This window comes from Platichthys flesus, chromosome 12 (assembly GCF_949316205.1).
Source record: "Platichthys flesus chromosome 12, fPlaFle2.1, whole genome shotgun sequence".
NCBI classification, from domain to species: domain Eukaryota; kingdom Metazoa; phylum Chordata; class Actinopteri; order Pleuronectiformes; family Pleuronectidae; genus Platichthys; species Platichthys flesus.
The window spans coordinates 1,842,047-1,869,416 of NC_084956.1; the positions used below are offsets into that span (position 1 = coordinate 1,842,047).

Sequence of the window (27,370 nt, forward strand, 5' to 3'; positions counted from 1 at the left end):
CATTTTCACATCTGTAATGGAAACTGTTTCAGAGAGTAGCTCTGCGGAAATGAGCCTGGTGAGACCTGTAACTCTACATGTACATTTATGACACAGTTCAAATTCTAATAATATCAACATGTTCAATATTTAATGCTTAATGCATATTTGACAATTTACCACCAGGGTCACTTCAGACCACACTTTGCCTGGAGAACCAGATGTTTGCCAAATAGAGGCCCAGGTTTGTTGTGGGACATTTGGACCACATGTGTGCCCCCCCCCCCCCCCCCATCTGCCATCTGGGGAAGTGGCTTATTTTAAATCATATCTTAAGCACTCACTTCTTCATTCTTTACTATTTATGGTCTCGTTTTAACAAACTTGGTACGAAACCTCCTCCTCCGCCATGATACCGTCCCTCACATGCTGTTCCCATTAGCAGAGCCTTGACTCAACCCGGCGGCTGCGTGGCTCTGGGTGCAGCTCAGCCTCAGTCCTCTGCAGTCTTCTGGCTCCTCATTGGTCCGCGGCCACAGCCTCGGTGTGAGAGACGCTCGATGGACGCGCATTAACCGTGCACAGCGTTTCCTTCTGCCCCAGGTAGGTGAAGCCAGCGTTTGGATGTGAGGTCACATGTTTTGTGGTTGTGTAGTTGTGTGTACAAAGCAGGGGGAACCGTGAAGAGAGTCGAGTTGTGTCACCGGCGGAGAGAGAGAGAGAAGTTGTCATCTTCTGGAAAGTGTGTTGAGCAGATTCCTGCAGCGAGGCTGGTTGTGTGTCTCTGGGTTGAGTTCGGTTGTGTTTCTCTGGGTTGAGTTCGGTTGTGTGTCTCTGGGTTGAGGTCGGTTGTGTGTCTCTGAGTTGAGGTTTGTTGTGTCTGTGGCTGCGGGCCGAGCTTTGTCCGTTTCTGTCTCTAACAAACACTGTGTTTCCCCAGCAGTTCGTTGGATTCAGTGTGTGTTTGTGTGTGTGTGTGTGTGTGTCTGCAGGGAGGATGCAGCTGGTCCCAGTCACACAGAGCATCAGGCCTGTGGTCAGTGAGCAGAACTGCACTGGTTTCACAAGGCTTTTTATTTCTAACAGAGTGGGACTCTCAGGGTTGTGCAGCTTTATGCCTCCTCAGGACTTTGCATTGATTTCCATTCATAGTGGAAAACCTAATCAAAAGCTAAACTTGTAACCAGGACCTCAGAAAGGAGGCTGTACCTCATTTTGACTGGGTTTGATGGTTCCCATGAGGACTGCTGGTCGCTCAAAGTCAGTGTTGATATTGGGAGGGTCACACAAACCAGTACACACACACACATACACATCTCCGTGACTTCTTTAACTTGAAGTGTAATGTTTCTATTCCCTTAATGTCACTATTATACATCTTCAGTCCACAACACAAGTAAAATGCTTAGGCTTATAATCTAATGTTGTATATTATGAGGATCCAGTTCATGTCCCCTCAGGGAAGAGAAGTCTGTGTAATGCACAGTAAGCAGCACATTGGGGGTTTCTGTGCCTTGCTCAAGGGCACACAAGCTGTGGAAATGGAACCTCAGGGTCCAGAGCCTGTTCTCTAACCTCGCAGCCACACAGACACATGTGCAAGTTACGAAAGCAGGAATGCGTTTGACTTCGGCTGGAGAACGATTATCCTGCGTGAAGTCAGCTCAGGAAGAGGAATTTGTACGTATGTGTGTGTGTGTGTGTGTGTGTGTGTGTCTGTGTGTGTATGTGTGTTTGTTCACAACCTGTTTGACAGAAAGCCATTTGGCCGTAAGCACATAAACACAAACACTGGCTCCGAGGCTGGACTCGCTTCTATAAACATTTAGTTTATAAAGGCCTGTTTGCTTTTGAATGGAGGAATCCAGAGTGAACGAGTGTTATCTGATGGGCACCGGGCGGAACTCTCCCTCGTATCCAGACTGCATCAGGCTCTCCATCAGGCTCTCCATCAGGCTCTCCCTCAAACCTGCTTCCACTGTTATCTAGATCTCAAATGAATTCACTCACTTTATCTGAATGGGACGTTTCAATCATGCAAATCACATGTCGAGGGCTCGACTACAGTAAACACAGGAATCACAATAGGATGAGATTGACTCTCAATAGAACACATGCCTCCGCCCCCTTACACGTTTACACACCTATAGATTTCTGTTCTCATGAATATTATGAAGTTGCAGAACTCAAAAATTCTTAGAACCATGTCCAGGTCGGTTGTTTTGTCCTGATCTGGGCTGAAATGTAATGTTTTCTTTTTTGGCCTGTGTCTTTTACTTCCTTCAGGTTTTACTGAAATCTGTTATGTCAGGAACTAAAGTGGACAGGAACTAAAACACTGCTTCATTTTTATTTCAATTTGTAATGTGAACATATGATTCCACTGAAAACTGAGGTAAAAGAAAACGATGCCATGGATCAGGTCACCGTCCTGAATGCAGATTTCCCCAAAGAATAATATTTTTAATGTCTCCCCCTTCATATTGCATGTAAGGTTAGAGATGCTATAGTTTGGATCATCTTGTCCTTATCTTCCTTTGTGTCTCATGTTTGGTTTATTCTTCTATTAAATGCACATGATCCCAAATCGACTGTAGAGAACCGATTTAAATCCTCTCATTCCTCCAGTCGTCTCATGTGTCTCCTGAATCCAGAGCAGCGATCGCAGCAGAGACGTTGTCAAACCTGAACCAACTGTCATTAATCAGACGCTCTCACAGAGCAACGCACAAAGAACAACGAGATGCAGCTCGACAAACATCAAACTGTGATGGAGGAATGTTCTTCTGCAGCTGGAAGTGTTGCACGAGGCCTCAAAGCTGAGAGAGGTTGTGTAACGGTGGTTTTTACGTTTGTTCTTCCCACACCAGTTTCCTAAATGTGTCCGAATCTCACAGAGATATGAGTTCATCTCAGAGCACAGAAAAGTCCCTGAAGAAGAGGGGGAGCTATTTGTGAGGACGGTGATGTCATGTTGGTGTTTCACGGCAGTCTGAGGCTTTTTATGACAAATTCACGTGACCTGACCTCATCAGGCTATTTTTCATTTTAGCAGTAATAAGGAAATCTATGTATAGACGTGTGCACGTGGTTCTTGTTGGTTCGGACTGAGCCGGTTCCTCTGCAGGACGTCAGCAGCCGAGCCTGCTGGAGGATTCTCCTCCGTCCCCTCGGCTCTTCACGGTTAAACCACACGTGGAGGTGTTTGGTCGTGGTGGCTTGTTTACGCCCCTCGTGTTGCCTCTGGTCTCATCCATGCGCTTTGTGACAGAACTAGTTTCCAGCTCATTGTAGCTCAGAGTTCTTGGCATTCCTCAGGAGCTGTGAGTCGGCTGAGTGAAACTCCTCCACGGACTCAAAATGAAGTCAGAAGCTCTGAAGGAGCTCTCATCATTTCCTGCTGTGCACTCAGCGATGAGCCGTTTAAAGCGATCGCAGCATTGTTCCGTGTTGTAAAGCGTGTGCTGCGGTCGGGGGGGGAGCATGTGCATTTGTTTAGCGTGTGTGGGCAGTAGTAGAAACATAATGCAGCTCTGTGCCGTGGGTGCTCGGCTCTGTTTCCTGTGGAAACCACGTGAACCTGGCACCTCTCCGTCCATCCGGCTCTCGACCTCATGACCGTGTGTTGGTAATGCAACAGGTCAGAGTCACCATTTCAAGTTATTCATGAGGACAGGAAATGACTCTAGTTCTGTCGACATTGTGTGTTTGTGTGTTGCTCTAAAAATAAAACTTCAGATCATCCTGTAGACTTGAATCTGAAGGCGGCTCAGTGGCTCAGCGTCTTCCTTCAGTCCAGCTTGTCGTGTTTCTGCCTCTGGATGATTCTCCTGCTGAGATTAGACCTGCTGCATCTGTTCCTGCTTCTTAATCCCTTCTTAAAACTTTCTTCTTTTTTACATAAAGCTTTAATCTCTGTGTAAATGTAAATTCAGGAGGTGATATTTTCATCGGTGGTTGTTAGTAAATCAGCAGGATTATGCAAAAATGACTCATCTGATTTTCATGAGGTCGTGTGGAGAGGTGGCACGTGAGCCAGGGAAGAACCTGCTCAGCTCTGGAGAAGGTCCAGGAGGATCATCAACATTCTCCAGAGGATAATTCAAGGATCTTGAAAACCAGGCGTGTTTAGGGGACTGATATTCAGTGTGTACAATTTACTGCAGATCCAAAATTAAAATCCAGTTCTAATGAATTTAAATGTGACTGTTACACTGTGGTGGAGGTAAAATACTAAGGTAATACTTATAAATACTGTTTTGATTTAGCTCTAGTTTCTAAACCACAAACCTGCACCAGACGGAAATATCTTTAAATTTAAAGAATTGAAAAATGTTGTGTTAAGGAGTTGTAGATAAACACATAAAGGTAAATGCCATTGAGTCTCTTTCGGGTTCAACTGGTGCAGATACTCTGAGCTGGATGACTGAGATTCTTCAGAAAGAATGTGTTGCTCAGTAAAACCCTGTGAGGAAACGTTTCTGCTGAAAAGAGAATAAAGGAAACTAGATGACATCCCACAGATGAAGCAGAGGAAGTTTTCTGATCACAGGACGGTTGTGTCTCCGTCTTTCTCTGCGTCTGAATGAACCTTTGTCTGTTTCATCTCTCAGAATCAGTTTTCACACAGCTGAAGCGTTTGAATGGCATCCTGTGGCGTCTCCGCTCGGCCCAGAGTCTGTGAGTCACACGCGGTGTGACCAGTGATCACAAAGCATCTAAAGTGAGCGAGGAGCCTGCAGGCGAGCGCCGCTGACTCCATGTGACTGAGACACACACAGATTCTCTGCTCTCTCTCTGTTGTGTAATTCAATGAGTGCGTTCGCCCCGCGGAGCTTCAGGACCACGTGGGAGACGAGAAGCACTCGAACACGTTGACGTCACTTCAGAACGTTTGTGCTGAGGGTGACGAAGAGGACGAGCTGAGAACACTGAGAGGAAGCTCAGGAGGAATTCAGAGTCGACCGAGATGCAGTGATAATATTGTTGTGCTGAGTGAAGGTAACAGTGTGACATTGCAAACACAACACAGCACAACAGCCTCTCTGCTGAAACCCTTCCTCTGAGCTGCCGGTGCTTGATTTATATCTCCTCACAACAACAACTCCTTCACACGATTCAGCAGATACAACCGTGTTCCCTGCAACAACCCTCTGGACCCTCTGGACTCACGGGGGTTACCTTCTGTTATTTGGGATGTCGATATTACTGTGGAACTTTAGGAGATGTTGGGAAATGCAGCTTTTAGTTTGAAAACTCTGGGGCAGCGTTGGAAAGAGGAGAAGATGACGATCAGCCTCATCCACGTTCTGATTGGTTCTTAGCAGTCAGGACTCGACTTCCAGCGCTGAATGAGAAACACTCGTTGTCAGTAGCAGTGGCACTTTGTATGAACAGAGATGGTTTTAGTTTTGAAACACGGCTTCAAAAAGAAACTTGTGCATGTCGCCTAAATTAAGAGCGTCTCTCTTTTCCTTCAGACAAAACGTACGACTGAGAAACACGATGTGTGGACGCAGCCTTGTATAGTTTTGTGTTATGTAAGGTTTGTTTAAAAGTACAATTTGAATGATGAGACAGAGGTTTTCATTTGTATTCTGATTAATAAAGAATCACGAGTGTTACTTAAACCTGAACATTGAGTTTGTTCAAACAGCTTCTTTATGATTTAAGACATTTAGTTTATTTAAAATGGCAGAAATCCCTCTCCAGATTTCCAAGGAAGATTTTTTTTAACCTTTACTTTGGAGGATGTGGAGGTTTATTTGGGTTTTAGCTGTTTCACTCTGAGTCACTTTATCAGTTCTGCAGTGAAGAAAACGTGGTTTGACGCGTCGCGGCGTTCCTCTACTGGGAACACTGGTCCTTTCTTCATTTTTCTGCTGGTTGAGTGAAGTAACAGCTCGGACGTATTTCCCCCTCTCCACTGGATCCTGGAAGAGAGAAGCAGCTGAGCTCAGGGAGGAAAGCCAAGGTGACTCTGAGATGCGGCTCTGCCTCGGCTGGAAAACGAGCCGGAGGGGGGGGAGGGGACTGAAGTGCAGGCGATGGAGGGCTGGCTCGCTGCCGCTCACTGTGCTGCGAGGCAGGAAGTGTGACACTGAGAGCACAGGAAGTGGCAGCTGTGGAACCCCTTTTCTGTCCAGAAGCTCCGACGCCTGGGATCAATTCACTCTCAGTTGAAACAGCAGCTGAACTTTAGTTTCTATGAATAAAACGGAGGAAAGTCTTTCGTGTAATGTTTGTTTTTCTTCGTGCATTTGATCCGGGATTATCTTTGATCTCTCATGTGTCTCAGAAATGAAGTTGATCGATAGTTGAGTTGAGTCCTCCTGCAGCTGCACATCAAGGAGGAAAGATGTTATTGCTCAACTGTGTGAGATTTAGTGACACAAAATGAAAACAAAAACTCTAAATAGACAATGAGAATAATTTATAGGCAGAAATCTGAAGCAGCGTCACACAGGTCTTTTACTTTGTGATATTGCACCATGACTTGTCCTGAACTCTCCTCCAGTATTTGCTGCTGCGTCTTCTTCTTCTTCCTCGTCGTGTTCATCGGGCTGCACGGGATTACGTGCACTGAGTCACGGCCGAACTTTGCATGTCAACAATCCGTGTTCTGTGCTGATGTCTCATGCTTTTGACATCATGAGCTTTTCTTTGTCTCCGTCTCAAGAACATGCAGCGGACGTACAGCCTGGAATCTTTCATCAGCTGAGAGGAGATCCAATTTTATATATTTTTACATCCATACGCAGGAGATTCATTCGTTAATCTGATTAATTTAATCCCAAACCATCGACTAAACTGTTTAGATTATGATTATGATCATAATCATGCGTTGGCTGCACAGTTTTGTGTTTAAGCTGCATGAAACTAACATCGCATTTCTTTGTTCAATGATTTTTAAATGCATTATAAATAGAGAGGATGCTGCTACTTACTTAAATAGTTATTTAATGCGTTATATTAAGACTGATTTAAATTATTTGTTATTCTACATTCGGAGGATTGTGGAGACTCGTGGTTCTCGCCTAATGTCTTGTACTCTTACATTCTTTGTGACCTTCTTCCAGGTTGGTTAAAATGATCTCATTAAATCATAAACATGTTTATTTTATGACGACACGTCATTACAGGCTTCATTTGAATCCAGAGCCACAGTGGGAATCCCTCCCCCATTTGAGGAACTATACATTCTATGGGAGAACTGAGAAAGAGGAAGTGCTGTTTGCTGTATATAAGGCTTGTGTGTATGTGTGTGTGTGTGTGCGGGTGTGCGTGTCTGACTTCTTCTCTTCTGGGTTTAGAGGAAGAGGAATCAAGAAGTGCAGCTCGACTCTGAATGCTTTTTGTAACACATTTTTTAGCTGCTGCTGATCTTCCTCTTTTCTCTGTTTTCAGCTCTTTACGTGGCTGCTCTTCACTTTTTGTATTTTCCCGAGGAATGAACTAAGGAGCTTCTTCTGCTGTCTCCTGAACTCGCTGCGGATTCTTCTATGGACACAGACTGAGTGAGTAGAGACGCTGATGTGTGTTCCTCCTCCGATGTCACATTCACCGCACGTTGCAAAAGTTAAGAAAAGAGTCGATTAGAGTCGATTTGCCTGAAGCGTCTCTTCTCTCTGCAGTTGTTATTCTGCTTGTTGTGATGAAGTAAATTAACTAAATGAACTGCTCGTGTGTGTGTGTGTTTGTGTGTGTTTGTGCGTGTGTGTGTGGCTGCAGTTTAATGGAAGACGACAGCCCAGTCTTGTTGAAACCATCTGACCTGGTGTTTCCTGTTTGGACTGAAACAATCTGGCTCTCAATCTTAATTGATATATTGAAGATCCACAGTATTTAGATAATTGATTTGTTGATCATGTATTTTATAACCGAAGGCTCAGTGAGTATTTTAAAACCTTTTAAAAGGTGGGGACTCTGCCAGTTGGTGACTAATGGGAATATCGTTTTGCCTCCTCGAGCATTGTCTGGTTTTATTTGCTCGTGAGTGTCTTGTGAGTGTGTTTGTAATGCTCAGCTCCACAGGAAGGTCAGAGGTCAAGGTCAGCCTGTCTAAGGTCAAGGTCACGCCTGCAGACAACTTGTTTTGTCCGTGACATCAAGATATTCATTTTACGATAACAGAAAACAGAAGAGCTGAAGAGCAGAATCAGATTCCAGGAGATGAAAAGCAGCTGTTTGGCATTTTGTTAATTATCAGAGCAGTAATTGAACTGATGGACTCGTCGTTGCAGCTCCAGCACAAATAACAGTTTCCTCAAAGCCTCTTGAGAAGATCATTCAGGTTTAATATCAGATTTAGTTCAGCTGATTCATCTTTTACACGTAACATGATGTTTGTCCCATAGAAACACGGCGTCCTGCTGAGATAACATATACTGCAGTTGTTAATGACTTTATCATAATTGATTAGGTTTTTTTATTGGCACCTGCAGATGGGTATCAGGATTAAGTATCAAACAAAAACAAGCTTCTGCTCTATGTAATACATGAAACGTTGGAATTGACTTTCCAGAACTACTGAGTAAGAAAATCAGTTTGAAGGAAATCCAGGAACAAATCGTACAGGTTGTTTTATTAGATGATTCTCAGCGGGTGGATTTACCACAGATTGAGGTTCTGATAACTTTCCCAGGTTTCTGTATAAAGCTTGTATAAAGATTTATGAATATTTTGGTTACACAGTGTCCCCTAGCCTGTGTAAGCCTAGCTGCTGGTCCAGATCCCCCTAGATCTGGTGCCGGTAACATTAGCAGGACCAGAGTCGTCACTTTAATGTCCTGAAGTCTCGTGTTTTGCTTACACAGCAACACTCACACTCAGAAATCCCTTCAAGGTCAAGACAAATCCAAACAAGGTTCTGGAGGAAGTTATTCATCTGTGAATTTAACCTGCCGAGCATCATTTCTTCAAATAAAGCTTAAATTCCTCAAAGTATAAATTAACCACATGAGTTTCAGCTGGTGTGTGTGTGTGTGTGTCTGTGTGTGTGTGTCCACCACAGGATGTTAGCTCAGCCACTCAGCACTGTTCCTGCACAGCCGACACATTTATTTCTTCCCTGGACCGCGTTCGAAATGTCTGAAATTACCTTTTCACCGAGGTCAAGTTGAAAATACACTCCGGGTCTGAGCAGCAGCACTTTGTGTTTTACACGTTCATCACCAGTGGAGACATGTTCATATATATATACATATTATAATGAATGATTTACATGAGTTGTGTTCGATTGTCTTATTGTCTTATTGTTTGATGTTTGGGAACTTTTCGAGTTGAGTGAAAAGTGTTCGGGAGTGATAACACCATGATACATATATACGTCCACGCGCTGATAACACAATGCCTGGAATAACACAAACACAACGCACACAAACAACTGGTGCAGGGTCTGTTCTGAACCTGCCTGTACTGGGCTGTTCGTTTGGCCTGTGGTGATGCTGGTTGCAGCTTCTCTTTCTAAAACTGTGAAGGTGAGCTGCAGCCATATCTGTCTGTGCTTTGTGTCTGTGCTTTCTGTCTGTGCTTTGTGTCTGTGCTTTCTGTCTGTGCTTTCTGTCTGTGCTCTCTGTCTGTGCTTCTCTACTCAAACAGTCACTTTACTTTTTCCTTTAAACACAGTGTGAGAGATACATCAGACTCATAGAAGCACTGAAGAATCAGAAGATATGGAGTTTCAGAATTTATCCATGTTCTATTTTGTAGAAAGATCAGATTTAACACGGGTTAAACATTCATGCTAGTGTGTGTGTCTGTGTGTGTGTGTGTGTGTCTGTGTGTGTGTAGGTACTCTAATGAGGCTGTGGAGGGGGTTCAGTGGCAGGATGGAGAACCCTTTTTATGGCCAGTTTTAAACTGAAACATATGTAAGCCATAGTGTGTGTCTGTGTTGTGTGCGTGTTGTGTGTGTGTGTGTGTGTGTGTGTGTCCTGACGGTGACTCTTCAAAGGGTCCACACCCTGGAACCCATATCTCCCTTTCCCCCCTAAACTTCTCTCTCTTGTCAAGGCAGCCATTGTGAATGCTTAGCTAATATTAGGCTATGTGTGTGTGTACTCATGTGTGTACTCGTGTGTGTGTACTCGTGTGTGTACTCATGTGTGTACTCGTGTGTGTGTACTCGTGTGTGCTATCCAGAAAAGTAAGAAGTTGTGCATGTTGAGTTTCAACACTGTTTCCTCTGACGGAAGTAGACGTCTCTCTGTGTCAGGCTGGTCTTTCACAAACTGACAGTCACTTTCTATCTGGACTCAGTTCACATGTTTATGAATGTTTCTTAAGGACGTTGTGTTAATTACATTTTCCAACTTCTCCATCAGGGTTTTTTACCTTGTTGATGTTTAATCTGCTGTTTCACCTCCGAGTCGCCGCTGCTGCAGGAAACGAGTCGATGTGGTGACTCTCTACATCCTGATGAAAACTGAGAACTCTTCAGTTGTGTTCGACTCCCACTTCTCACTTGTAGACTTTCCTTCCCTTGAAGTTCTGTGTGGTGAGCGGAAACTTCCCAAAAACCTTGTTGTGTAGCCCCAGTAGGAGCGTGTGTAGTATTTAGAACAGTGGGAACACACACGTGTGCGTTTGGCTTTGAATCTTTGAATCTTTGAATCTTTGAATCTGCGGGCGAGGCTCCGGCTGCCAGTTCTGATCCGTGAGCGACGTTTTCCTGTTCAGCTCAAGTTTGTGCAAACCAGTACCGCTCCCCTGCCAAGGACTGGTTCACTGGTCTCACTGGAGAATGACTCATAGCAGGCTTAAGTTTCATTATTTGATTAAATAGAGAGTTAACAGATTGTAATGATTGATCAACTCATTAACTTCCACTTTCAGACATCTCAGTCGTTCACAATAGGAAGCTGAGATGCAGAGGTATCATCATCCCCGTCCTGGTAACCGGATAGCTGCGGTGCCGGAGCGGTGCGGTGACTTCCTGTTTGTTAGCAGCACACAGGAAGTAAGAGGTGTGACCTGTGTGTGATTTTAAAAATGAAGCGAGAGGCCGAGCTGTGTGAGAAGTGACGTGACGGGAAACAGGAGGATTTAGGTGTGAATGTGAACGAATGCACGGAGGGAGCAGGTTGTGCTCTCATTCCTCTTCTTCTCGTTTAACTGGCTCTCGAATTCTTAACGTCTTTATCTGCAGTATGCATCCTTGATGTATGTGCATGTTTTCCAGTCACACCGGTCACGATGCCGCGACCCTGTGAGATGATGAAGGTCGAACCAGAGTCAGACATGTGTCTGCAGCTGTTCTCAAATCAGTCAGAAACGTGTTTGTGGTAGTTTGCTTTATAAAGTGTTGAACTGAGGATGTGCTTTATTTTGAAAGTGCCTTTTGAGGTAAAGCATGAATAGAACCGCAGTCATCGGGTGTCTGACCTTTTCAAATCAAGCTTTAGATAAAGTGTGTGTTTTAAAGTTGTGTTTTAGGAAACTTATCACTCAGGTTCCTGACATATTAAACATTAATAATGAGTCTTTCTGTGCTCTTATCACCTGATCACTGATGAAACCGGTTTTTCTTGACATATTTACAACAGTGAAATCTTTTCTCCTCGGGCTGTTTGAACTTTCAGTCCGTCCAAGAATTCATGATATTATCAACTCTCCCTTCAAATGTTCACAATTGAAACAACCACTGTGTTTCTGCAGGAACTTAATTTGTCTCTGAAGCTTGAAATAAAGCCACATGCAGTCTGAGTGGAGATACACACTTCTCCTTCTCCTTATCAGGTTGATCATTGGCTTCAGTCTTTAGTTTTTAACTTGTACAGCAGCTTGTAACTGTTTTGAAAGGTACTATATGAATTAACTTGATTATTAATTCTATTATTATCAGTGATTTTATTAAATGTGAGTCATTTCCTGGCGCCTGCCCCCGTTCTGAAAATAGCAGTGAATAATCAATGAGCTGCACTTTCAGAATGAAGTGATGCTGAGGCTGCATTCAGAATGAGTTTACAGGGAACTATTGTTTTTCCCATTTGCGGTACCAGGAAGAGGTGCAGCGGCTGAAGCACCTGCAGACCCCGTGAGTTCGATTCCTGTGCTGCTCTGTTTGATGAAGTGTGTTGTGTGGTCCGTCCTCCAGGGTGCAGCGTCCAGTGCAGATAGAGTGAACTGGAGAGAGGACGATGCCAGCCCCACCTCCCCCACCGCCCCCCGGGCCTCCCCCTCCTCCCACCTTAGCTGTTGTAAGTCAGAGACACATTTGCTCCTGTTAATTCCACTCACTGTCTTTTAACTCTTTTAAATCTACGTAAGCAGTTTTTGTTTTCTGCAGTTTAACTTTGACTCAGCGACTATATAATGTTTGTGTGTGTGTCTGTGTGTGTGTGTGTGTGTTTGTGTGTGTTTCAGGCCAACACAACGAAACCAATTCTGAAAAAATCCGAGCAGCAGGGACGGAACGCTCTGTTGTCCGACATCTCTAAAGGAGCCAGATTAAAGAAAGCTGTCACCAATGACCGCAGTGGACCATTGCTGGACAGTAAGTTAACAAGAGCCCTAGTTAGTTAGTTATACAGGTTACTCACACTAAAGCCAGTGAGTTTAATGATGATACCTGGCTTCAAATGTGCAAGATGGCGACGTTCGTACCGGGGATATTTTTGGCTTCATTTTTGGATCGGGGCAAGAAGTGGAGACACGTCCACCATCTTTATATACGGTCTTAAAACTCATAGTTTACAAAAAACAAGTAAATAATTAATAATGGTGAGATTTTGAAAGAACTGGAGGGACCAAAGACTCACCTGCTTATACAACTGTGAAGCATAACAGATTGTGTGCAGAGTAGATATCCTGCATTCAAAAACTCATGAATTCTTTGTTTATCCTCTCAGAACCCAAAGGAGGAGGTGGAGGAGGTGGAGGAGGTGGAGGAGGTGGAGGAGGCGGAGGAGGTGGAGGAGGAGGCAGAGGAGGAGGAGGAGGAGGAGGTGGAGGTGGAGGAGGAGGAGGAGGCGGAGGAGGTTTAGGAGGTCTGTTTGCAGGAGGGATGCCAAAACTGAGGTCTGCGGGAAACAGAGACACCACTGGTAAAATAAATATATATAATTCTAATACTGAACAACACAAATACAAACTGCATCTGGTAACACAATTAATTGAACCTTATCCTCGCTCCAGACTCTGCCCCCAGCCGAGGACCCGTGCTCCCCCCGGGGGGCCGCTCCAGTGGCCCCAGCCCCTTCGGTGGACCACCTAAACTCCCAGGAGCCCCTGGTGGCGGGCGGAGCAGCGCCCCCGACCTTCCCAAGGGACGCCCCAACTTCTCATCCAGACAAGAAACTCCTGGGGGCCCCCCTCCCCCTGTACCCAACACACCTCGACCAACCCAGGCCTTCCAGTCCCGCGGGGGCCCGCCTCCCCCATCGCTCCCTGGAGGACCCCGACCCAGCCCGGCCTCGATTCCTATAACTCCCAGTGTTCCCCCAGGGAGACACGGACCTCTCCCTCCCCCACCGGGAGGCTCCTCACTTGGGTCAAGACCGGGCTTCTCTGCACCTCCTCCTCCACCTCCAAGCAGCAGCCGACCACCCGTGCCCGCGGCTCCTGGAGGGAGACCCCCGCTTCCCGACGACCGGCCCCCGCCACCACCAGCTCCTTTGGGAGGTCATCGGCCCTCCATGCCCCGCGACATGCCCCCTCCTCCCCCCTCTGTCAACTCCAAACCTCCCTCCTCTGTCTCTAGCTCCTTATCTCCTCGCTCCTCACCCGGTGGGGGGGGGCCTCCTCTCCCACCGGGGCGACCGGCCCTCCCACCCACCCCACCTGGAGGGGACGACCACAGCACCCCCCGTCTGCCCCAGAGGAACAGCTCGCTCAGCAGGTACCGGGGGGGTTCTACTTCTAATTGTCATTGGCTGAGTCGCAGTGAAGCCAGATGTGTTTCAGACTCTGAGATAATATTCAAGATCGTTGAACCTTTTGTTTGATAGATTCAGATCTAATATTCTGAGAATCATGCTTCTATTAGGTACAGAATATAAATACATATAAATATAAATAAGTACTTCCTCCTCTCCGGCACAAACAGGAACTTAATTTTGCTTAACCATGGTAACTCCCAAATACAACTTGCACCCAAACCTCTTCAGTGGCATCTTGTTTTTTACTTCTTTAACTTGTGATGTTTATATTTTGCAGTTATACAACAGATCAAATGAATGTTTTTATGGAGAGGATGTTTGTTTCCAGCTTTACAGGTTAAATCCGCTCCTTGTGATTTGGTAACAGGAAGTTAGCTTCTGGATGTTTGACCATCACGTGCCACGTTCCCTTTTCAAGATATTGTGAAACTGATAATCAGATTTCTGCTTGTCACCCTCAGCCTCGGTCAAGCTCCGCCTCATAGCCGGACAGGGCCCCTCCCTCCCCCGCCCAACGAGAGGCCGCCCTCTCTCGGGAGGATCCCGTCAGTACGCACAGGTGAACCACCTTCATCTATTGTCCTCACAGTGGGTTACACAACTCATTTCAAAGAGATGACAAATATGTGCCACCTATTTTGAAATAACTTCAGAAGCCATTATTCACCGGCTCACTTTCTCCTCCATAGGGCCTCTTCCTCCCCCTCCTCCCTCAGGTCGCAGCGTGGGCGGGGGCAGTGTGAGGTCATCGCCCGCTCCCTCTCCGATTGGTCGGCCAGCCCCGGATCCCCATCGCGGTGGCGGTAGACCTCCCCCCCCTCCAGACAGGCCCGGGGTGGGAGGAGCCCCACCCCCTCCTCCGCCACCCATGGGCAACGGCTTCCAGAACTCTCACCACAACCAGAACCAGGGTGAGTCGGCACCGCTTGGTGTGTTATTGATGTAAGAAATTGTGGAGAAAACTCGGAGCAGATATGAAACACAACACAAACGAAACCCAGAAATACAGAACTTCATCAGCAGGGGAAGCAGAGGAATATATTCAATTACAATAAAAACCATGTAATCAAGCAAAGTTGAAATTTAATATACAATAAATAAACTCATGTGCACCACTGATAACGTTGCAGATTTCAGTTACTTGCCTGGTTGAGGCTCCTGCACTTGCAAAGTTGGAACAAGACTTACCCGCCGCCCCCCCCAGTGTTGTTTTTGCCACAAGTTCCACTGTGTTCAGCGATGGCAGAGAAACTCACTGACCTCCCATTGTTGTTTTTGTCCCATTGAACCAAGACAGTAGGTTTGAATGGTGCAGACAGGTAGTGAGAGGGGGGGGGGGGGTCACCCGAGCGCATGAGTGACTGAGTTTTTTAATCATCTTTTCTACACAGATCCGTGTCACTTCCTTCATTACACTTCTCTGGAGCTCTGAGTGCTGCTGATGTGCTCGACAACCACTGATCTCCATTTCTCTCCTTTCACAGACGAGTGGGAGTGTCGCTTCACCTTCCATCCGGTGTCGGACTTTCCTCCCCCGGAGCCCTACGTGCCCTTCCAGAAGAGCTACCCCAGCAAGATCGGCAAGACTGACAGCAGAGGTCAGACTCAGACGTGCACACGTGTCTTTATATGATTAAAACATGCTCATGTCACCGTTGTCTTAGTGTAGTGTATCTCCAAAATGTTGGTTTTCCAGGATCTAAGAGATTCGTCAGATGCCTGAATGGTGGTTGAGGCGTCTTAAAAGTTTTCATAAAAACCTACAGTCTCACACTGTCTCATGATACCAGTGGAGAAATTGTCTTTTAAATATTATGTTAGACTGCAGTGACAAGTGAAAGAAACTCAATAACAAGAAGGTTCACTTTAAAGATTTAAATAATTAACTATATATCTTCATCCTATAAGATTCCTCTGAAGTGCCACCTGGTGGAGGAAAGTTAGTTTGACCATGAATACAAAACCCTGTATAACCCTGACTCTCTTTTATTTCTTCTCTCCAGGTTCTGGTAAAAAGGAGAGAGGAGCTCCTCCTCTTCCTCCGATACCCAGGTGAAGAGGAGGCAGCCGCCACGACCACACCTGGAGCTCTCCTCTCTCTGTTCCCCTCCTCGTCTGTGTTGCTCTCATTTTGCTTTCAACGACAGCGTTTGTTATTTGTGGTGACCTCAACGTGTGAAACACAGTCGACCAAGTAAAAGGACAGACTCACCAAACAACCACCATGGAGTTTACATCACGTGCCTCTGAAAGACCAAAGCCAGTTTCTCCTGCGGTACACTGTGTTCAGATCAGATGTCAAATAGACTCGTACCTCTTTGGGTACTAGAAGTGAAATATGTTTTTTTTATGGTTTATAACCATGTGAGTGGAAGTTGCTTTGTCGATGTGGCTGCGGTGAAACGTAAAGAACTCAAGAACTAAAGTGTTTTTCATAAACTTCTTTTCTTTCCTCTACAGTCCACACATTGCCTGCTTATTATATTTTATCAACAAGCTGCACTTTCAGAAAACCAGCTCGACAGATAGAGCAGCATTTGACAGGTTGGACATGTGACTTCCCCAAACCTGTTTACAAAACCCCCGACAGCGTTCTGTGAAATGTAATTCAACATGTGAGGGTGTCACGGCGTCACAGGGGTTAACTCCGTCACCTCACACGTCTTTCTGTGTGCAGTTAGCATGTTCTCCCTGATAAATCATAAATATATGGATATGTCATTCTTTATTGGTAATATTACTGCAACCAGTTGCTTTCCTAAAGTGTTTCAATAAGCTGTTTCTCTCATTGTGCCTTTTTCTGTTCAGGATTGTACTTTGAGGCTGTTAAACAGTTGAGGGAAATGGCCTTTTGTGCCTTAAATGATGTTAATAAAAGTTTGCTCTCCAGGGTTTGATCACCTCTGTTGATGTAAAACAATAAAGCAATACAGCAGCTCGATGGCCACGTCATTCAGAGCCAAGGTTTTCACATGTATCATCAGAAGGAGATCAGGTAGAAAAAAACCAATGTGTGTTATTTAGTGAAAGAGATTCAGTAATTATGGGGAATGTTCCTGTGTTTCCCACTTTCTCAGTCAGAAACCAGCAAATGCCTTAAGATGGACCGTTCTAATGTGTTTGATTTAATCTGAAGTTACATCAGACCCTGTAGGGTTAAATAACACGATCATAATCACACAGGTATCACGAACGTTAGCCAAACCAGGCAAGTAAAGTGAGTTTGTGCCTCTTGTGGAGCGGAGGGGGCGTCCATGGTCTCAGACCTGGAAACCCCCTGATCTACATTATTAAGCAAATGTGTCTTGAGTACATCATCCATACTTAAACATGAAACCAAACTATAAATGGCTCCAGCTTCCTGCCACCGCTGCATAAAACGATCGGGGGGAGGGGGGGAAATGTGCACGTTTGATTTGCCAAAGCCACGTGTGCCTTCACATTGTGTACTCACATGTACGTGTTTCTGTTGGATCCACTGATCGGTACTTTTCATTTTGTCACGTGAGATATGAGCGTGCATGTGATGTGTATGACTGAGATGTTTTAGAGGAGGGGGGGGGGTGGTTTACAGTTTATCTGATTTATTATTTTTGCTGTTTTTGTTTAGAGCGGCAGTGAAGGAGCCGTGTTCGTGCCTGTGAGATTTAATCCAGTGCTATTGAAGGACTGTATTATTTTTAAGTTATGTCTAAGAACTGTGCAGTATTAAGTTGTTTTGCTTCACCCAGCACTGCTTTGAGCGGTCTTTTGTATACGTGATGTATTATTATCAAGTGCTGGACAAAGAAACTTTAAGACAATCACACACGAATAAAGTCTATTTACATAAATAAATAAAAATGCTTTAAGCTGCTCTCTGTGCTTCACTTGAGCTGAAATGTGCTTTTATTGGACTATAGGTTGTAAATCATTTGTGTATAAACGAGGATGGAGAATTGCAGCGACAGCATCCAGAAGTAGTGACTGGTTTTGTATTATCAGACAAGTGGTATGCAGCATTTATACGTTTGTGCAATAAAATTGGGTAATAATTTGATATAAAAATGTGTCATGATATTTAAGACGTCTGGAAATTTGTCTATAATAATGAATTTATTTGTTATCATTATCACAATTTGTACCTTACATGAATACCTGCAGGCATCAGTCATTCTCCCTTTGAAATAAATGTGTACCTGTTAAATTAAATCAGGGACTCGGTGCCTAAAGGTGTCGCTTTTAATTGACAGTTCAATATTCATTCATTAAAATGGTGGAAATGCCAATGTCCCATACACGGTTGTTTGTTTAACATAAATGTAAAGCAGTGAGGTCTAAACAATTCTTTTTTTTATTGCAGCCTGACACTAAAGGCGAATTTCAAATGACAGGGCCATTTTCTATTTAACCAAAAATTATTAAAGTCCCATGATGCATTTCTCTATTCGTCCACTTGTGCTGTAAAAACATTAGATTCAAAAGATTGATATCAGACTTCCCATCACATTCACGCAGCATCGCTCGTGCACCTTCTCTACCCAATCAGCGTCCGCTTGTGACGTGAATGCTGCTGCTGATTGGCTGAATGGCCCGTCAGTCGGGGGTACAGGGCGTGGCCTCTGCTGGCAGCTGTCAGAGCTTGAAGCGGTGAAAACACGGAGCAGCTCCGGAGGATCATGTGTTTGTGAAGAAGAGGAGGAGGAAGAAGAAGAAGAAGAGGAAGAAGAGGAAGAGGAAGAGAGAGGTGAGGTATCAGCTTCACGTCCAGCTGCTCTAGGATCATCTGCTCCATCCAGATGTGGCGGACAGAGCTCAAGTGACGCGCTGTGTCCCCCTGGTGTTTTTAGCATGTAGCTAGCTGAAGCTAGCGGCTGTGGGCAGCTGCTCGTCTCGTTTCACGTGACCCTCCATCAGTTCGACTGGTGATGAACTCAGTGAATCAGTGGTCATCGAGTGAAGCGGGTTCGATTCCGTGCGGTAACTCAACTGACTGTTTGTTCACGCAGAGGCGTAACTCAGGATTCTGGCACCCACACAATAAGCCCAATTGGAACGGCCCCCCTCAAATTGGAGGAACCTCACCACCCCCTGATTTCGAAATCCAAGATGGCCCCTACGTGTAGTTTTTACTGTTTATCAGCAATACTGTCATTAAACGTGTCAGACACATAGAACTGTCCTATTACTGTGGACGTGTTACAGTGGTTTGCGTGAAACGCTGTGTAGTGCATTATTATGAACTGTTTTTGCTAATAATAGCTAGCTAGCTAACTAACGTTTTTTTGTTTACCAATAATAACAACAGCAGCAGGTCGGCGTCTGTACTGCAGCCTTTGGTTATTTTAGATCTCATCAACGAGAGTATGTGCTTCAATATTCAGTCTTTTTTGTTCTCGGTCACTTTCACTTTCCCTTTTTCTTTGTTTCCTCCGATGTCTTCTTCGGAGCCAGTGACAGAGAAGCCGTTGGAACTGTTGACAGAGTAACTTCATTTTTATTTTGCCTTTTTTCACCCGTTCCTGCCACTAATGATATGATTTTTTTCTTCTCTTGTTTTCCTCCATAGTGCTGATATTGCCCAGCCCATCATCACAATGGAAACCACCAACAGCTATGTGTTGATTCACGGGAAGAACATATCCCATAATTCCCTTGCGGGCGCTGCTGGTGTCCCCCACATGTCCATCGACAAACTGTTCCCAGCTCTCCTCGAGTGCTTCGGTATCATATTGTGTGGCTACATTGCCGGCAGGTATGTGTGTGTTTTTGTGTGTAAAGCTTGGCTTATGTGATCTTTGGTGAAGGTTTATTTCACGGGTGGAAATATAGCAGAGAGCACAAACAATTATTTTGCCACTGTTGATATCTGTGCATTCGAGAGTATTTCTTCCATGACTGCGTTCAGGGCCGATGTCATCACGGAGAACCAGTCGAAGGGTTTGGGGAACTTTGTGTCGAAGTTTGCTCTTCCAGCTCTGCTCTTCAAAAACATGGTGCTGTTGGACTTCGGAGACGTCATCTGGGCGTTTCTCTGGAGCGTCCTGGTCGCGAAGGTTGGCTTTTTTTTGTGTTGCTCTGCTTTTGTTCACACTTTTGAAGTTTGTGTGTATTTACTTAAGATGTAACACATCCTGGACTTCCTGGCTCTGATCCTGTGTGCAGGTGACAGTGTTTGTGCTGGTCTGTGTCCTGACACTGATTGTGGCCGGTCCAGAAAACAGGTACAGCAAGGCCGGTCTCTATGCCATCTTTGCTACACAAAGCAATGACTTTGCCCTGGGATACCCTATAGGTGAGACAGGCAACACACACACACACACAAACTTACACAAATCATCAGTGAGGATTTAAATCTCAAAGGGTTAATTTCTCTTTCTCTCTCTGTCGCTGCTGTTTCTAGTTGATGCTTTGTATCGTAGCACATATCCAGAATACCTCCAGTACATCTACCTGGTCGCCCCGGTCTCCCTCATGCTCCTCAACCCCATCGGCTTCGCTCTTTGTGAGGTTCAGAAATGGAAACAGAGCAGTCATCCGCAGCACAGCACGCTAGCCATCCTGGGAGTTGTGGTCTTACAGGTATACTGTAGTCCTATATGTGCTTATTTACTTTCTATGACTTGTTAGAAACCTTCTCACTGAGGCTGTCTCTCTCTCCAGGTGTTGAAGAACCCAATAGTGTTCATGGTGATGGTGGGAATCATCTCTCACTTTGCTCTGGGCCAACGGATCCCTGCTGTGCTGTCGCAGTTCATAGACGGCCTGGCCAACTCTTTTGGAGGGGCAGCCTTATTTTACCTCGGCCTCACGATGGTGAGTTTTATTTTTATTTTATTCAGTCATTGAATTTAGTTTGTAACAGTATTAAAATCTATGGAATCATGAAGGATAATCCCTCTGTTCCTGCGGCAGGTCGGTCAGTTAAGAAAACTAACCAGAGACACTGGTGTGGCCTTGATTCTCCTCATCACAGCCAAACTGTAAGTGGGACTGGGATGGTGTGCTTCTTATGTTTTAATTAGGGTAGCATATTGATATTCATGTGTTTTGAGTATTTTCTAGAAGAAAGTACGTATATAAAGTTGTATATCATCTTTAAAAACGTGGTATTTCAGTGTCCACTAGCTAAAATGGCTCTAGCCTCAAAAACCATGTTAGAAAATGTAATAAACATACAAGTTAGTCCCTGAATATTTAGTGTTTAGTATTTTGACAGTGTTTCCCAGCTTGATCTTCATCTTCAACCAGTTTAACCACTGGTCAGTATTGATGTCTGTATGATTTTCTCTTGTCTCCAGTCTGGTGATGCCGCTGGTCTGTAAAGACATGGTGAATATTCTGGATGTGGGAGTGAACAGTACGAATGCCAACCACACCAGTTTGTCCAACTTTGCTTTCTTATACGGAGTCTTCCCCACGGCGCCCAGTGTCGCCATTTACGCTGCACACTACAATATGGAGTTAGAGGTGGTACGTACCATTGATGATGTAATCCTACTTATAAAAGTACTTTTTAAGAGCTTGTTTTAAAAAAGTTTTTATGCTATATAGAAATTGCTCGACCAATATGGAAGCCCACAAACTGTGAAGCTTTCTCCATCGTTCTCTCAAGGTCACGTCAGGGATGGTCATCAGCACGTTTCTGTCGGCGCCGATCATCTACGTGTCGGCCTGGTTGTTGACGATCCCTCTGATGGACCCGACCCCCCTGGTGACGGAGCTAGAAAACGTTAGCTTCAACATTAGCATCATCAGCCTTGTAGCACTGGTAAGCCTGTTTGCAGATGTGTCTTGAAGTAACACCAACGTTTTAATGTCCCCCAGAGGGTCGATACTGAAATATTTGTGTTGATAGAGAATTTACACAAGCTAAAGTGAAATTTGCTCGTCTGTCTGTGTCTCCTCTCAGGTGTGGACCATAGCCGTGATGCTTCTCAGCAGAAAATTTAACAGACTTCCTCACCTCTTTGCCTTAAATCTGTTCCTGGCTCAGGTCAGTGCTTCACTTTGTTATATGATATGTTCAGGTCATGTTTCTCTCTAGCTGTATTTCAGGAGAAAAAGCTGAGCCCAAGCTACTCACATTCACACTCTACCGCACTCTGCTTCAGTTCCTGGTGTGTGTCAGTATGATCCTGTGGAACTTCTTGGTGAAACAAGACGACAACCTGGTCGGCAAGATTCTCACCTTCACTCTGCTGTACGGCTCTTTGTACAGCACCTACGTTTGGACAGGTGAGTGTCACAGTTAACACAACAACTCTCATCAATTAGACTGCGTTTGGCTTGAAACTGAAACAACTGGTGCTAACAGGTGTGTGTTTTGTTCTGTGTTTCAGGTCTAATCCCTCTGTGTCTGGCCCTGACTAACAGAGATGAGCTGCTGAGGCTCCGACCAGGAGTCTTCATGATTTTGGGTTGGGGGTAAGTCAGCACGAAGATGAGGACATTAATCACGTTTGACTCCACCGATTTAGTTTGAGGCGTCAACCAAAACTCGTTCATCTTGTTGTGGATGTTTATGTCCGATGAACTTCTCCTAAGCATTGTGTGTCTGCATGTGTGTGTGTGTGTGTGTGTGTGTGTAGGGTCCCCTTCCTGGTGGTCGGAGGTCTTCTGATAGCAGGAGAACGGACTGATACCATGGACTCTGCTTTCTTTTATGGCAGAGCTCAGGTTAGACTTAATCCCTGTTCAGTTTGTTGACTCCTCCTGTGTTCACTCTTACCTCTGCTGTGCACAACTCTATTTGTTTCCTATTCAAAAACCTTCAATAAAGAATTTCTTATGAATCCCAGGAACATAAATAATATGTGATGCTCTGTGCTCTAGATGATCAGCACAGCGGTGGTGCTCGCTGTCAGCCTGGTGCTTGGTGCAGTATCTCTGATGGGGCTCAGCCAGGGAGACCGGGAGCAGAGAGGTTATGAGGTCCTGAACAGAGCTGCTGCAACCGGACCTATTGATGAGCTGACTCCCCCTGGTGGCTTGGAATATCCACAACAGCAAACACAGCTGCCGAATTCCCCCGTCTGCAGCATCAACTCAGGTTACAGTGTTCTGTCTGTCAGTTAACATTCAAACCAATAACACAGCTTTACAAATAAGTCTAAATGAGCCCATAACCTTATACTTTCGGTTCTCAACAGATGAGCGTCAGTTAATATTTGTACGGTGTCTGTTGTGTTGTCAGACCTCCACAGCTTCTCTCCTGTTCAGACCCTGCCTGACATGATAGCCAGCACACAAAGGGAACACCCAAACCACACAGGTAACAAACACACACTTTATAACTTTATTTAATTTACAAGAACAGATTCCAAAAGCCAGATTGAATAGAATAACATTCTTTCATATTAATGCTCTTAATGAATTAATATGGGAAATAAAACAGAGGGAGATTCACATGTTTTCTTTTAACACATAAACAAGATTACAGCTGTAATCTCAAGATTTCTTTATAAATTCATAATTTTCTTTTGCTATTGACAATTATTTGTTGTAAAAATAAGATAAATAAGACAGAAGAACATATCTAGAATTGAACAGTCACTCCGGTCACTTTGTAGAGTTGTAATGTTGCTTCCCTCTCCAGACCACAGTGGGGCGCCGTGTGACCGGCTGCCGACTTCCTCCTCAGAGCAGCCGCTCAACCTGCCGCCGCCCGGGCTTCAACCCGCCGATGAGAAACAGACAGTCAGACATGTCCTGCTCTGCCTGCTGCTCATCGTCAGCCTGCTAGCGGTGAGGAGTGTGTGTGTGTTTGATTGAAACCTTCAGATACAGAGGAATGGATATTACAACACAGATGAATGTTGTCTGTCTCTATGCAGAACCTGTCCAGCTGTCTGTGGTGGCTGTTTAACGATGATCCAGGAAGACTTTACCTCGAGCTCCAGTTCTTCTGTGCTGTGGCTAACTATGGACAGGTACCAGTGTGCGTGCACATGTGTGTGTGTGTGTGTGTGAACATTAAATGAGCTGCTGTGAATGTCTCTCTCTTTCTCTGTGTCTCAGGGTTTCCTGTCCTTCGGGATCTTTGGTCTGGACAGACACCTCATCCTCTTGCCCTTCAAGAAGAGGTGAGTCTTGAACGACTCCTTCACCGGGTTGTCCAGATTCCTCTGAAATCATGTTCAAATGGGATTCACAGGAGTAATGGTTGTGTATGTGTGTGTTAGGTTGCGTAACCTGTGGCAGGGCAGAGACAGCGATGATTTGAGTCCCTCAGCTGTTCCAGAGGACGTCAGACTCACCTGCACCCAGTTCGTCCGCTACCACAAAGACCAGTGTGTCCAGGACGTAGTGCACACTGGCAGGTATGAACACTACTTTGTGTTTGATTTTGTTTGTCATACAGTACATCGTGTTCCCCTTTTTTAAAGCATGTGTAAATATCATTTCAGATTCATTTCTGTTCCTGTGTTTGTTAAATTCAGTTTATTTCTGGCCTGATCTGAACTGTGGAGCAGTTCCCAGGGGGATTCATTCTGATCCTCTGGTCGTGTTATTATTCTCTGCATCCTCTTTGCATGTTATCTACTGTAACTGTGGATAGTTATGTTTCTTTTCTATCCATCAAACAGCTGTTTTTCTCGACACAGATTTACTCATTAGACATTTACACTGTCTGTTTCCACCAGTTTGCAGTGTGTGTTTAATGGAGCGACATCTGTGACTCCTGCTGCTGCTCCTCAGATACTGGACTGAATCTTAATGTTTGCGGGTCTCCTCCCAGCTTGGCCGGTTCTTTCTGTGCATGAACCTGAAAACCATAATATGGCCACTTCGATATTTTAACCTTTTCACAAGTTGTTTAATACTAAGTGGTTACCAGTGGGAAAGTTCTCAGATAAGTGGTTTACTAACTAAAGTACTTGCCACTGGATTTTTTGAGTTTTGGGTTCTTTTCTTTGCTTTTTCTTCTAACACATGAAATTCTCTCCACTATTCTTTTTCCTCTTTATTTCCTTCCCTTCATCTTTCCTTTATTTCCTCCCTGTTTCCCTTTGCCTGCCCCATTCCTCTCCTCTTCGTCGCCCCCTAGTGTCTCAGGGGAGAGTGTGAGTGCGTCGACAGGTGAATCCTTCCTCTGATAATGACAGGTTTGGTGGAGGAAGAGGGCTGGAGGAGGAAGAGGAGGAGGATGGGCTTCCGAGAGCTTCCCCCTCCCATCAGCCCCTGCACGCACATCAGGATCTTCACCAAAACCCCGATCCAGCCGAATCCTGCGGCCAGTACTCACTCCCACCCCGACCCAGGCTTGAGCTGGAGACCGAACACCAAACTAATACCCCTCACCCCGATATCCCAGAGGAGCAGACTCCCCAGCTCCCCTTGAATGAAGCTCACGACCCAGCGACTCCTCAGCACCAGCAGGTTCCAGCTCCGTGCCCATCCCGTCCACAGCCCCGTCCCGAAGGTGTGTTCCGGGGCAGTGACCTGGTGGACTGGCTGGTGGAGAGGGGCCTGTGTGCCGGGCGAGCTGAGGCCCAACTGTACGGAGAACGACTGCAGCGGGGAGGAGTGTTAGATCAGCTGACGGGTCACCACAGCTTCAGGGACGAAGTTACACTGTGGTACCACTTCACACAGGGGGGAGGGGAGGGGCGGGCACAGGACACGTGAGCGGAAGACGATGGAGAGGAGGAAGAGGCCGAGAAGGAACGGGCCTGGTGTCGGCGAGCAGCAACCGCCACGGATCAAATCTCTGTACCATGTGGTTTCACCTACAATCGCCAAATGCTGGAAATCAACAATCTCTAATATGTGATTGTGGCCATCTGATAAATACAAAGATATCAAATCTTTGTATTTCACTGCATGTTTCCCTGGATTAACGATTTCTCCAAGGCTTTTCCTTTCGGTTTCTCGTCTCCTCCGGCTCCACTCTGATGCCCCGATGGGAAAATCTCAACCTCTGACAGCTCAGAGACATTTCAGTTTTTTTTTCCAGAGTTTTGTTTTCTGCTGCTCTGGCCTGGACCTGATTTCAGTTTTTTGATTTTAGCTGCCCTGAGATCTGATCATTGATTTTTCCGCTCTTTTGTCTGGATTTCTCGGAGCCAGTGAAGTTTTCAGTTCGTACGAATATGCTTTTTTATTTTTAAGGGACACGTTGCCATCCATCAGCCTCCCGTCCTTATGTGTTGTGTTATCTGTGATGTGTGGTTGCCAGTTGTGAGATGACAATGACACCAGTAAACTGTATGTTAGTTCTTTGCCAGTGAGCAGCCGGGCTGCGCTCTGAGAACCAGAGGTTTCCTCACCTGCTCGTTCTATGTCGTCATCATCACCATGTTTTGTTTGATTCCTCTCGGATGAAATGAACTCGTCCTGGATCTGCCTGTTATTTCAGTATTTGATATTTTGCACGTTGTGTCTTTTGAGACTCGGGTCTGTCGACTACTTGCATGACTGAGAGCAGCCGTCTGCTCAGCACTGACACATTTGCACTGACTGAATAATATCATCTCGATAAACCATCGTGTTTTTTAATTTATGCAACTCCTCGGATATGAACCTTGTGATGATGCTGCACATTTGTTTTTTTATCTTTGCTTCATGTTACTGTGTCACACAACAATTGTCTGGGCCAAGTTATGACCATATTGATAAATGTGTTCATTCAGCCAAAATTAGTGTAGATACCTTTTTGAGCCAAATGTGTCACCACAGCTTGATTTAATAATTCAAATCTGAACTGAACTTTGTCCCTAAGTTGAATCTAAAGGATAAAAACCTTGAGAAGACTTAAAACTACGAACTGTCTTTATGAATCTGAGCTTCTTACTTGTCCTGCCATAATTATGCTCCTCATTTGTACGTGTAACAATCTGGCTCATTGTACACATAACCACTACAGACTTTTATATTATTTATGCAGCTTCTTCTGATCTGCATTAACGACACTACGCTATTTATCCTGTTCAGTTGCTGTTGATTTGTGTTTTACTCTGAAGTTTACTTTGAATGTTTGGGTAAATGGATAAATGTGACCGTGAGCAGAAACTCCACATCGTTGTTTCCAGCCATGAGATCTGAGGAAGGGGAACAGGAGTCCGATCGATTACATGTGCAGAATAAACCATGTGGAGAGTCGTGCATTTATCTTTGCGTTATACAGATTTTTTTTTATTTTCCTAACTCAAATTCTATATATTTGGTTGTATTTGTGTTTTATTTTTAGTTATTTATGATAAAGTACTTGATTAAAGTCTAAAATATTCAAACTCAATTTGATTTCTCCCTTTTTGTGTTACTCCCTTATCCTGTAATGGAAACATTCCTATCGTTTTGGCTCTAATCCAGTGACGCGTCTACAGGCCGGACTTCCATGACACTACACAAACATATTCATCTTCATGTTAGCAAAGTGCAACATGGTTTAATGACCCCTCGTCTGACTCACTGGATATATGAGTACATTTTACATTTCAATATCTCCTTTCCTCCGGGCAGAGATCAAACTCCAGGCGAGTTCACTACAAACTAACAGAGGCAGGTTTGACTTAGATTCTGCATCATTC

General features: G+C 45.0%; 2 protein-coding genes across 4 annotated transcripts; both read left to right on the forward strand.

Moving 5' to 3' along the window:
* The first annotated feature begins 455 nt into the window (after nt 1–455).
* On the forward strand, nt 456–17,804 carry wipf1b (WAS/WASL interacting protein family, member 1b). Of its 2 annotated transcripts, XM_062400991.1 has the most exons (10): nt 456–582; nt 7,387–7,496; nt 12,077–12,179; nt 12,346–12,475; nt 12,831–13,025; nt 13,117–13,819; nt 14,321–14,418; nt 14,549–14,770; nt 15,344–15,457; nt 15,863–17,804. In XM_062400991.1, exons 3-10 carry the CDS (start codon nt 12,120–12,122, stop codon nt 15,913–15,915), a joined length of 1,575 nt encoding a protein of 524 aa, XP_062256975.1. In that variant the 5' UTR covers nt 456–582; nt 7,387–7,496; nt 12,077–12,119; the 3' UTR covers nt 15,916–17,804. The 2 variants fall into 2 exon arrangements, with proteins under 2 accessions (XP_062256975.1, XP_062256974.1); XM_062400990.1 differs by lacking the exon at nt 456–582 and having other exon boundaries at nt 7,244–7,496.
* A 661-nt stretch (nt 17,805–18,465) lies between these two features.
* On the forward strand, nt 18,466–27,078 carry gpr155b (G protein-coupled receptor 155b). Of its 2 annotated transcripts, none has more exons than XM_062401050.1 (20): nt 18,466–18,585; nt 19,408–19,593; nt 19,747–19,894; nt 20,004–20,133; nt 20,242–20,420; nt 20,502–20,654; nt 20,754–20,821; nt 21,140–21,311; nt 21,454–21,609; nt 21,751–21,834; nt 21,953–22,076; nt 22,181–22,265; nt 22,430–22,517; nt 22,674–22,890; nt 23,035–23,112; nt 23,437–23,585; nt 23,675–23,770; nt 23,859–23,923; nt 24,023–24,160; nt 24,947–27,078. In XM_062401050.1, the coding sequence occupies exons 2-20, from the start codon at nt 19,436–19,438 to the stop codon at nt 25,467–25,469; spliced, it is 2,811 nt and encodes a 936-aa protein (XP_062257034.1). In that variant the 5' UTR covers nt 18,466–18,585; nt 19,408–19,435; the 3' UTR covers nt 25,470–27,078. The 2 variants fall into 2 exon arrangements, with proteins under 2 accessions (XP_062257034.1, XP_062257035.1); XM_062401051.1 differs by having other exon boundaries at nt 24,889–25,088.
* Nucleotides 27,079–27,370: the final 292 nt, after the last annotated feature.